This window comes from Ustilaginoidea virens, chromosome 3 (genome assembly GCF_000687475.1).
Source record: "Ustilaginoidea virens chromosome 3, complete sequence".
NCBI lineage: Eukaryota > Fungi > Ascomycota > Sordariomycetes > Hypocreales > Clavicipitaceae > Ustilaginoidea > Ustilaginoidea virens.
In genome coordinates this window covers 795,747-806,945 of record NC_057318.1, presented here as the reverse complement: position 1 = coordinate 806,945, position 11,199 = coordinate 795,747, and the positions used below count along the sequence as shown (strand labels likewise).

At 49.2% G+C, this 11,199-nt stretch overlaps 2 protein-coding genes across 2 annotated transcripts; both read left to right on the top strand.

Annotated features, from left to right (window-relative positions):
• Positions 1–1,983: 1,983 nt before the first annotated feature.
• UV8b_03491 (uncharacterized protein) lies at positions 1,984–4,494 on the top strand (the record flags this gene model as incomplete). The annotated part of the gene is made up of 1 exon (XM_043140989.1): positions 1,984–4,494. The coding sequence occupies one exon, from the start codon at positions 1,984–1,986 to the stop codon at positions 4,492–4,494; it is 2,511 nt and encodes an 836-aa protein (XP_042996923.1).
• A 1,062-nt stretch (positions 4,495–5,556) lies between these two features.
• Positions 5,557–11,177, top strand: UV8b_03490 (uncharacterized protein; the record flags this gene model as incomplete). The annotated part of the gene is made up of 2 exons (XM_043140988.1): positions 5,557–9,775; positions 9,841–11,177. The coding sequence occupies 2 exons, from the start codon at positions 5,557–5,559 to the stop codon at positions 11,175–11,177; spliced, it is 5,556 nt and encodes a 1,851-aa protein (XP_042996922.1).
• Between the last annotated feature and the right edge of the window lie 22 nt (positions 11,178–11,199).

The window sequence follows — 11,199 nt, the reverse complement described above, 5'->3', positions numbered from 1 at the left end:
TGAAGCCCACGATGCGCTCTTTCGTGAGTGCGAGGCACCAACATGTGGTGGAGGTGCATGCAGCCAATCAAGAGAGCTTCACAGTGGGGCCACGTCCCAGGCTGTGCGGTGATTCTGGCGGCAGACCGAATTCAAGGTTCGATACTGTAAATCACGTTGTGCCAGAGGTTGATGATGAGCCGTACCTGCCATTTCCAGCTGGTCTTGTCCGACCGCGGAACAGGCTGCACCTTGTCGATGGATATTCCGTCTGCTCCACACCAGCGCCCACGCGATGCCTGCTTCAACTTCTGAATTCCTTGCCCCTTTGTCAGTAGACGAGTACTCACTCGGCAATGAATGCTCTCTGCCGGGAGGCGTCCGCTCGTCGTCACGATGGCTCCTGTTGCGACCCCTGCGACGGGTCGCCGTGGGATAGGGCCCGGGCTGCACCAGGTCAGCCTGCGCGGACTCGCGGCGGTGGTGGCATTCGTTCGCGATGGGGGCCAGAGCCTGGGCTGGAGATGATTTGCGAATGCGTCAAGGTGTCTTGCCGAGGGACCGGTTTGCCAGACTTGGCGGCCAGCTCATGCTTCTCGACCATGGCCGGCGCCGCTTCGCAGCCTCGTCGAGCGGCGAGAAGTCATGAGGGCTGTGCTGGCGGGAGGCAAGATATGACGCCGGTTCAAGATTGCTCGACCGAAGCGTCATGGTGGTGGAGATGACCAGGAACCGACGGCACGTGTGATTGAAACGCTAATCTACAGCGAATTGAAAGTACGATCGCGTGGCTAACAATTGATTTCATGTATTTGATGTCCTGGTCTGGAAAGTGCACGGCCAAAGGCCGTCCTTTCTTTGCAGGTTTCCTATGGGTTTATGATGCCTCGCTCCGCGGTTGGCGGTGGGAGGGACCTGCGGCAGGTGTGTGCTACGTTCAGGAGGGAGATGGACATGCATCAATTGACGAGTGAGTGTAATGCTGGCAAGACGTGGAATCAAAGTGACCGATGAACGAAAACACGTTTCTAACAGTGAGGTAGTCTGAAGTACTTGGGGATGGCCCACGCGGGTTGATCTGGTAGAAGAAGGAGATGCCGTTATGGTAAGTCAACTTCGTGACTGATTTCATGTGTAACACTTACCATGGATTAGCAGTTCGGTTGCAACATTGGTCACCACGTTATGATTCCCGGGACGGCATTCGTGAGATCTTCAAAAACGCCCGTCCTCTTCATCCTCGCCAACAGGCCTCTTTCACAATTATATTTGTGATAAAGCAAAACACATGCAACGAGAAACAAACCTTCAGGAGAATATTGCTTGCCACCACCGCACCGGCTTGCAGCTGCAGGCCGCCAGCTGAGACTGGAATGCCCTTGATGACCTCTCTCCCTCTTTTCTCTCTCTTCCTTCTCACTTTCAACTCACCTGCGTTAGGACTGTTTTGCTTGCCCATTCTTATCAGACTGCTTCATCTACCTTTGGGACGTTTCCTATTCTTAACAAACTGCTTCACCTACCTCTGGCGCGTTTCCTACTTTTTACAAACTGCTTCATCTACCTTTGACACGTTTCCCACTCTGATCAGCATTATGGACCGAGGAACTTTGGATTGCATCATCAATCATGTTTTTCTGCTTCCGAAACTCCCTTCCGAAGCGGACGATATCGACTTCGAAGAGCGTCTACTCGCGACCTTGGCATCATCTCTACGCAGGTTTGCCAAAACATGCAGAGATCAAGATCGAGACATCATCCTTGGCGTGCAGCATGCCATAGAAGCTTTTATGAAAGTCAGAGAAGAAAATGGAAGCATTGAAAGAACCAAGCTTGTCACAATGCTCAATCAACTCATCAAAAAAGGTACTGTCGTTAGTGCCCAAAGCTATGTTATCTTGTATTAACTATCGCTACTCAGAAACTTTTCTACTTCCTCTGTACATCCAAGCGCAAAATTCCAGCATCCTGGTCAGAAAAGCGAATGGCTGCATTAGTTTCAGCATGTGGGAGCTGTCTCCGAACAGTGAAGCCGTCTCGGGGTGTAAAGGTCGCCTCAAGCGCTATTTCCCCGAAGTTGCCGTGTCTATCCCCGACAACGAGATAAAACCGCCGAGATTCGTAGATTTTCTTTCGCACACACTTGCAACTCTGAGCCACCAGGATTGCAAACACATGACGCCAAAATTATCCGCACCCGAGCGTCCCACAGCAACAGACACTACCTCCCCTGTACTTGTTACAGAACTTCTCTACGCTTTTTTGCTATCTTTTCCCAAAGCGCGTCCCGGAACAATGGGAGTTTGGAAATTTACGCGAGACGATGTGATTATGAAGTCGGCTACCACGACGCCCTGGAGGCGTTCGCCACTTTGGCTTTCCTTGCGAGTCACCTTGCACTTGCTTCTGGGCAGCCATGAACACCAAGGAGCAAACCTTTATAAAAAGGCAATGGCACACTTTATGTCCTGTCTTCTGGATTCCGCGCTCAAGGAAAAACTGAAGAGCGAAACCATCTTTTGCATGGTAAAGAAACTCAGTCGGCGCGTAAGAAAGCTCGTTTTGACAGAGGACGAACCGTGGATGGCTGTTGTCAGTGGCATATTGGCCACAGCAACTGAGAACATGAACCAGAACTGGAGTCGAGTCATTTTGAAGAATTCACGCGATATGAAACTCTCCTCGATTGCTGCTTCAAAGATACTTAGAGATACAAAGCTGGACTTACCTGGTCTGGACGCTTTCATCGCTGGAATTGCTCGCCGGGCGCAAACAACACCATCGAGTGTAAACCCGCAGTCTCACTTGCTATCATTTTTGCATACAAATCTCCCAACACTCGAAATAAGTGAATTGGACAAGGAATATCAGAACTTCAACTTGTTTTTATTCGAGGCATGGGTAGCTCGAAGCCTGGATGCGTGGATCGACGCCAACACTGCCGACATAAACACATGCTCACAACTCTGCGACCTAGCCAGTCAGTACTTTCGCATCGCGGTAGACCTGTACAGAGACAATCCGATGGATATTTCTCGCATGGTCTTGACTATTTTGGAGCTATGGATAGCGTGCGATAAATCGGCGTTGGCGACCAACGATCAACTACATCTGTTCAGTCCCGAGATTCCCTCAACTATATGGGATGCGCTTCTTCTTAGTTCTAAGGAGGACATGCAACGATTGGGCAAAGCGGAGCGATACCTTAACTCTCGGTACGACGCCATCAAATGTGAGACATCAATTTTCGATGGCATTGGGGCGCGCGATTCATTTGTGACCAAAACCTTCGACAAAAACGAAAGCTACCAAAAGAGTTGGCAGGCCAAGAAAAAGAGAGCAGATAAGTGCCGACAGAAAAAAAAGGAAGAACTGTGTATGATGATTGAAAAGTACAACTCATTGATGGACGTTTACATCCGCGGCTCATGCGATTTCGATGAGCCAGAACTCGATGGATCAGAAGGCGAAATTCGTCATAGTGCATCATGTACAAGATGCAGACAGAAGGCGGAGGCGGAAAGGCTGAAAATCGACGTACTCGAATCACCACTGCCTTCAAACCCAGATAAATACAAGGCCATCGTTTTTGAGCTTTCACCTCCTCTGTCTTTCCAAGCGTGGAGGGATTTCACGTATTTCTTTTTGACAGACGTGCTTTCGCAATCACAGCAGATTGAAAGAAATGACAAGAAAACGGCAGGAAGCAAGGTATATCTTACCGACTACGCGAACGAAAGCGGTTGGACCGATTTGTTGGCAAGCAACGCCCGGATCATGGTAATACTCGAGGAAAAAAAAAACTTTCGACCTCTGAAAGTACACCCAGAACTTCAGCTGGACCAAATTTTTGTTGATTGCACACGTCGCTGGAGATACGTGGACACAACAACTTTCAAGGAACTCTCCGTTATTCCTCCCAGTGCCCTCCCACAGATGTGTTCAGTTCGACTGCCCGCTTCTGCAGCTACTCTTCAGCGATTTGCCGACCAATCTGCAGAACAAAAAGCATCAAGTCTGTCCAACGAAGCAATAGCTTATCAACATAGACGGCCAGCTCACATATCATCTCATGAGCATACATGCATGGCATTGCTGGCACAAGGCCATCATACACGCTGGTTGAATATCTTGCAGCACTTGGCGATTCCTAAAGTAGACTTGAAGAAGCCGGAGACAGCTCTAATCTTACTTCAAGTATCTTGTCAAGCAGGAACGGCGTGTGCAACCATCGCCAGAGAGTCGCACCAATTACTAGAATGCCCAATATTCACAGCAAAGTTACTTGACGTGATAGGCCTGTGGATCGAGAAGATAAAGACAAATTGGGAATATAACACAGCCTTGTGGGTTCTCGTTATGTTAATCACCCGTGTATTGTCTATTGGCCCTTCAGATGTACTGGGAACCGCCACGGCATGTTTGTCCATGTGCCGAGGCATTGCATTTAAATGGACGGAAGAGTTACAAAGCAAAGCAGCGGAAGAGACTGAAGGCTCAAGACACGCTGAATAGGTTTCCAAGTGTTTTGAAGCCTGTTTGGTCTGTGCCGAGACATTCAACTTGGAGGAGTGCGCTCTGCGTGGTTTGCTACAAGAAGAAGCGAACGCGTTCATGCTCCTGAGATGCTCAATCTTGATTGGCGAAGGCCACATTCTTGTCGACCCTTCTCATCAATGGACAAAAATACTCATTTCTAACTGGAAAAGACTTATGCTGAAGACCTACCAATTGCTTCTGCACCAAGTCACCAGGACTGACTGCCTCGGTCGAGCCATGGGTCATTCTTTTCAAAGACCACTAATCTGGACGAAGCAGGCAGAGTACTGGGTGGAGGCGTCCTTGCAAAACAATCAAGGCACAATCCATCAGATAATTCAATTCAATCTGCTCACTGCGGAAAGCTTTGCGAACGGTTGCCGGGATGGAAAGATTCCGAGACACATGGAATCCCACAGCCAGTATTCAGTTCTTTTTGGGCGGTCACGACCAGATGTCCAAGTAACCGCCGGGGAAGAAAGAATGCAGTACAAAGTCACCAGCATGGTGCAAGACTATGAAGTCTTTCTGGGCTTGTCGAAATCGCCCACAGATGATGGATACGACTTCAACGTTATGGCATGTAACCATGGCCATCGTTTTGACTTGATCCCTCCGGGGGTGCTTGGCAAAAGTGTCGTGTCGTCTTTCACGTCTGGAAGCGTGCATTGGCTGAACGGGGAGACTCAAACGGTAGAGTTTCGTTCCACAACCAACCCATGGAGAAGTCTCGACTCTAATTGGAGATTGAGGAGGCATGGCCAACGCTGGCAGCTCGTTGAACCGGGTAAAGGCATCCTTGTGAATCCTAGCAGTACAACTGCAGCGCATTTGACTCCGTTCTTCAGTTCCTTGGCGCGTCCCGAAGATATGCACATACTTTACTGCGAAGAAGGTCGATTTTTAGAGATTCGTTTGCCTACCTTGCAAATGGAGTTCACCCTTCACCTTGACTCAGATTGCATCTTGTCAAAGCAATTTCCTGGCATGCGCGTTGACCTAAATCAAAGTATTGGGACTCTAATAGGGCTGAAAAATATGATGATACTTGAAGAAGGAAACACTGGACATCGTATGGTGATTATTCCACAAGGCAAAGTTCAGTGCCAAGAGGCCAACCCGGGCTCACCCATCCAACATGTGACGGTCGAAATCGATGTGCAACAGTCTCGCGAAACCTATGCATATGATCTGGACGCAAACCTCGGACAACTGGTCGGGAGGTCTCTTCAGAGCAGGCTAGTACTTGCCTACCTGCATGCATTGACTTCTTATTGCCTCCCAGACCCGCTCACGGGATACACAGGCACTGAGCAAGCGCTGAACATTCTCCGATCGGCTCAGGTTCTTTCCCTCCAGACTCTGTCCGCAGAAAATCACCATGTGCTGTTGGAGATTGCGGAATTGAAAGGACACCGAAAACTGTCGCCTCCGCGGATGGGAAAGTTGCAGATTGTTTCCTGGGTGGATGGTCTTGGCGCTTTGTCGCATCGTTACGACTTTCACGTCGCCGTCAAAGACATCTTCAAGCAGTCTACCAAGTACAGACTCTTTCATGCCGATCGATACATCGAGCCCCCCAGTTTTGAAGAAAACGAGGCCGTGGAATTAGGGGAGAGAAATGCGACAAGGACAGCCATGTTTCACAGCCCCGGGTTCGGTGGTGAGGCACATTCTACGGCGGGTGATGAACCCTACGTCCGCTTAAATGATGAATACCTTGAGCTTATCGACCATCGGGGCGGAGATGGAGAGAGTGATGAGCCTGGCGACAGCGAGGAGGACGAGAATGTCGGCTCTTCAGGTACGCAAACTGCAGGTCCGTTTTCAGATCGCTTCAAGAGAGCCTACAAAACATGCATCACTATGGTGGCGGGACTTCAGGGAACCAAGGTCAACTTCTTCAAAAAATCGAAATTGCGAACGTTTAAATCCAGGATGCTAAAAGTTCTGGGAAGTCATCACAATATACCGACCGCCGGCCCGTTAAAAAAGGACACAAATTTCGACTTCAATTACGACACAAACTGGTTGGATGACCCTGCAATATTTTTACCCAACACTTGGTTTCGAATATTGCACTCCTTGCAACACAGGCCAAGCCGATCCAACGAATACCGAGCTAGATTCTTCCTGGCTACTCTGTCGTTCTCACCACATTCGTGCATGGAGGCCATCCAGATCCTGGCATCAGCCATGTGCGGTCAGCTGAAGACGCTGCAGGCACCTCAGGTGGAGGCTTTCAGTTTGAACAAAGGCTGTCAGCCAAAAAGGAAAGACCTGGAGAGGATACTGCAAAAATACATTATCCCTTTTCCGAAAAGCTCGCATTCTAGGAGTCCTGTTCGACGGGGTGAGTCGCAAAATGCGTGCAAATCGCGGCGAAAGCGAGAGTACGAGGAGGCGAAGAAATACTGCTTGGAGACGTTGCCAACTGTATTCATTGCTGATTGGAAATCCAAGGGCGCTCACTGGCCTACCAGTCACGATCGCTTCATCAATCTCTTCAACACCAGTCAAATGCTACTGGACATTGAATTGCATTTCCGCGACGTGAGCAATAATGAACAACTTTCGAATTACTTCGGAACATGGCACAGAGAGTTGTTCAATATTGAAGGAAAACAGGTAGACTATCCCATTGACGTTCATCCCAGAGCGCCTTGCAAAGCAAGCGTCCACTTGCCTGCGATAGATGGGAAGCTGTTGTTCAACAGCACAACCCCTCCGATTTTCAAGGAAGAACTGCAAAGTCTCTCTCATCGGACGGTCCCAGTACAAGGGAAAACGAGCCCTCAGGCTTCAATATTAGTCGAGCTTCTGAGATCGAAAGCGTGCTCCTCGGAACAGATGTCATATGTCAAGGAATTGCAACAAAGCTTGGACTCTCTACAGGGTGCAACTTTGGGACACGTGATGAAGGAACGTGGAGCAAAACTTCGAATGCTCCTAAGCTCTTGTTTACGCGATGCGAAAATCGACGGCGACAACTTATTTGAGAGAATGAAGGAAGCCCTGGGTTGTGTACCTAAGGACCATGGAAGCCAACTCGCCAACTTGAAGGCCTTGGCATTTGTTCAACAAATGCCCCCCATAGGAAAGCGTTTTCTGCTACAACAGCTGAGTCATCTCGGCGCATGTTCCAACAATTGGCAGGCCTGTCTTCTTGTGTTTGCTGAAAATCTGTCGCGAGTGCGGCTTTGGGAAAGGCTGAACTTGTTTGAAATGGAGTCGAACAAGCTGGACCTTGACAAGGAAGCTGTCAGTTTGCAACCTCGAAATTGGGACCCCCATCTCTATCCAGAATGGTTGTTGTTTGAAGTTGAGAATAACATACGGGTGCGAAACGCCCAAGCTCAGATGGCTGAGGCGATGATGTTTCCTCTACAGGACAGAAATTCGGTCATGCAGCTGAATATGGGTGAAGGCAAATCATCCGTCATTGTGCCCATTATAGCAACGTCTTTGGCAGATGGGAAACGGCTAGTACGCGTCATTGTCGCAAAACCACAATCAAAGCAAATGGAAGAGATTATGAAGACCAAACTAGGAAACGCATTGGGTCGCAGAATATACTTCATGCCATTTTCAAGGGCAGTTCCTGTTGATGAGCAGGCAGCCAAGGAACTCCACAGCATGCTTGAGGAATGCATAGCCAAGAAGGGCGTCTTGATCATTCAGCCGGAGCATGATTTATCCCTCCAGCTTATGATATGCGACTGCTTCAACAGTGGCCGGTTAGCTACAGGTAACGCTCTGTGCGCGATTAAACGTCTCTTTGACAACTGCAGCCGAGACATCATCGACGAGAGTGATGAAGTTTTTTCCCCCAAGTACGAGCTTGTGTATCCCCTAGGGATATCACAACCAGTCGACTTCTCCACGGAACGATGCAGCTTTATCCAAAGCATGCTCGCGATTGTGGCCAAAGTTGCTCCTGAAGTCAAGGAAGAGGCCCCCAATGGCATCGAAGTGTCTTGGATTGGAAAAGGGCGATTCCCGAGAATCCGATTATTCACAAGTGAGGCATCAGATTGCCTTGTGAAGAAGGTCGGAGAAGAAATCTGCCGATCCGGATTTGCTGAACTTCCTATTCATCGAGTACCGGAGCAATTGAAGTCTGACCTTTTGAGCTATATGACAATGATGGCGCCAACCGCAGAGACCTGCCGGGAGATTGAAAACGGAATGGCGAAATGGAACTCAACAATGAGGAAAGCATTCTATCTCGCGCGGGGATTATTGGCCTGTGAGGTTTTGTCGACAGCGTTGCGACACCGATGGCGTGTGAACTACGGTGTAGACAAGAATCGGAACCCAAAACTTGATATTGCAGTTCCATTCCGGGCAAAGGACGCACCGAGCTTGAGATCCGAGTACAGTTATGCCGATACTGTCATCACAAAGACTTGCTTGTCTTACTACTACCAGGGGCTCGAGTATGAGGACTTCTTCCTTGCCTTGGTTGAACTATTCAAGTCTGAACAATCCGAGCCCGAGTACGAAGCATGGGTTCGTAGCACTGAAGGACTTCATGCCGATTTCCGCCATATCCAAGGTGTTAATGTCAACGATGAGGACCAATGCAAGACTATGCTTTTCCCCCATTTGAGATACTCAAAAGCTTGCATAGATTATTTCTTGCTGCGTATTGTCTTTGCCAAACAGCTGAGGGAATATTCGGAGAAGGTTTCGGCGTCTGGATGGGACTTGGCGCGCCCCAAGACGTTTCCGACAACCGGGTTTAGCGGCACGCATGATTCACGACCCCTGTTACCGTTGCATATAACGCAGCGTGACTCGGACGCTCAACATCATACTGATAGCCTGGTCTTGAACCAAATGATGTCTCCGCAGAACTCGGTCATACTGCTCGGTGAAGTGAAAGGGAGCAATTCTGAAGAGTTTTTAAAAAGAATCACCGAAGAACGAGATGAGATTCGGGTAATCCTAGATGTCGGTGCACATGTCATCGAATTGACGAACCAAGAGGTTGCAGGAAGATGGCTGGAATTACTACCTTGCCGCAATGCTATCGATGCCGTCATATTCTGTAATGACAATGATGAACTGACTGTTCTGGATAGACAAGGGAAATCACAATGTCTCAGGCTTTCACCATTTGCCAAACAGCTGAACAAATGTCTCGTCTACCTCGACGAGGCTCATACGAGAGGAATCGACCTGAAACTTCCTCCAACGTATAGGGCTGCAGTGACTCTCGGTAAAGACCTGACAAAGGATCGCCTAGCACAAGGTATGTACTTTCCCGAGTAGCTGACATCGTTTCTCGAGATGCCGATTGCTGACCATTTTATGCAGCCTGTATGAGAATGAGAGATCTCGGAAACGGACAGTCGGTGGCTTTTTGTGTTCCATTCGAGATTGAAAATCAGATCAGGGCGCAGCTGGAGCTGGACGGAAACGATCAGATTACACTTCGTGACGCAATTGCATGGACAGTCCTTCAGACGTGGGCAGAGATGCGTCGTCTGATACCAAACTGGGCGAAACAAGGCTTCCGTTTCGAAAAGCAAGCCCAGCTGTGGAATCAAGCAAAAAGCAACGACTCGGGAACAATTCGGATGACGCCGGAAATCGTGTCAAAGTTCAAGGAGTGCGACACGCGGACCATAGAATCCCAGTACCAATTTCCTCCACCTTCAGGCCCTTTGCTCGAAAAAGAAGCGAGCAGCGAAAATTTGGGCAAAATAAAAAAGCGCTGCGAGGCATATGATTTCCACGGCCATGATGGGCATGGACTACAGGAAGAGCAGGAGAGGGAAATGGCAACAGAAGTAGAGGAGCAGCGCGAGCTGGAGCGACCCAAGCCAGCGGAGCCTGCGAAACACCAGAGTAACCTAGACGTCGTGCGTTTCATCAGGACAGGGAAGATCTCCTCGGACAGCAAAGGGATAATCGGCGCTTTCAAAAGCATGACGGACACGACTGCGGCAACCCTGCTCAACGTCAACCTGTTTCCACAGCACGTCAAAGTGAGCAGAGATTTTGCCCGAGTTATTAAAACGACTCGAAACGCCAAGAATCTGAAATCGGACTATTTCAAAAATGACGTGCAGTTCATTCTCACCTCTGCCGACGAGGACAAGATTGTTCAGGAGATGGTCATCATCAGCCCTTATGAGGCCGAGATCCTGTACAATGAAATATCACGAAGCGAAGTCGTCGCACTGCACATTTACTCTGCGCGACAGAATAGCAGCTACCCCGCGATTGACGGACTCGATCTTTACATTGTCCCTCCGCGAGCGCGCCGTCGAATCCCAACTCATATGAAGATTGAGTTGAACCTCTTTGCTGGCCAGCTCTATTTCAGCACATTCAAGGAGTATACCGAAGTATGCGACTTTTTGAGCTTATCGTGGAGTTTGAAGAGCCCCGGGGATCTCATAGACGGCTTCATACCGCGCAAGGGAAGCAGCACGAATGCACCTCACGGCGTCAATTCGAAAACTAGCCCAGTACCGTTTCTCAAGGCGTTCATGACTTATGTGAGAAATCAGGGAGGCAACATTGGTACGACGCATATGGGGAAGATGTTGAGTGGTGTATATTTGGGAGCAGAAGACTTCCCGTCTCGGGTAAAGCGCGAGCGGGAAGAAGATGATGATTGCAAGGAGAGTCTCTTTACGAGGTAGGATGAAGACAACCAAGCCACGG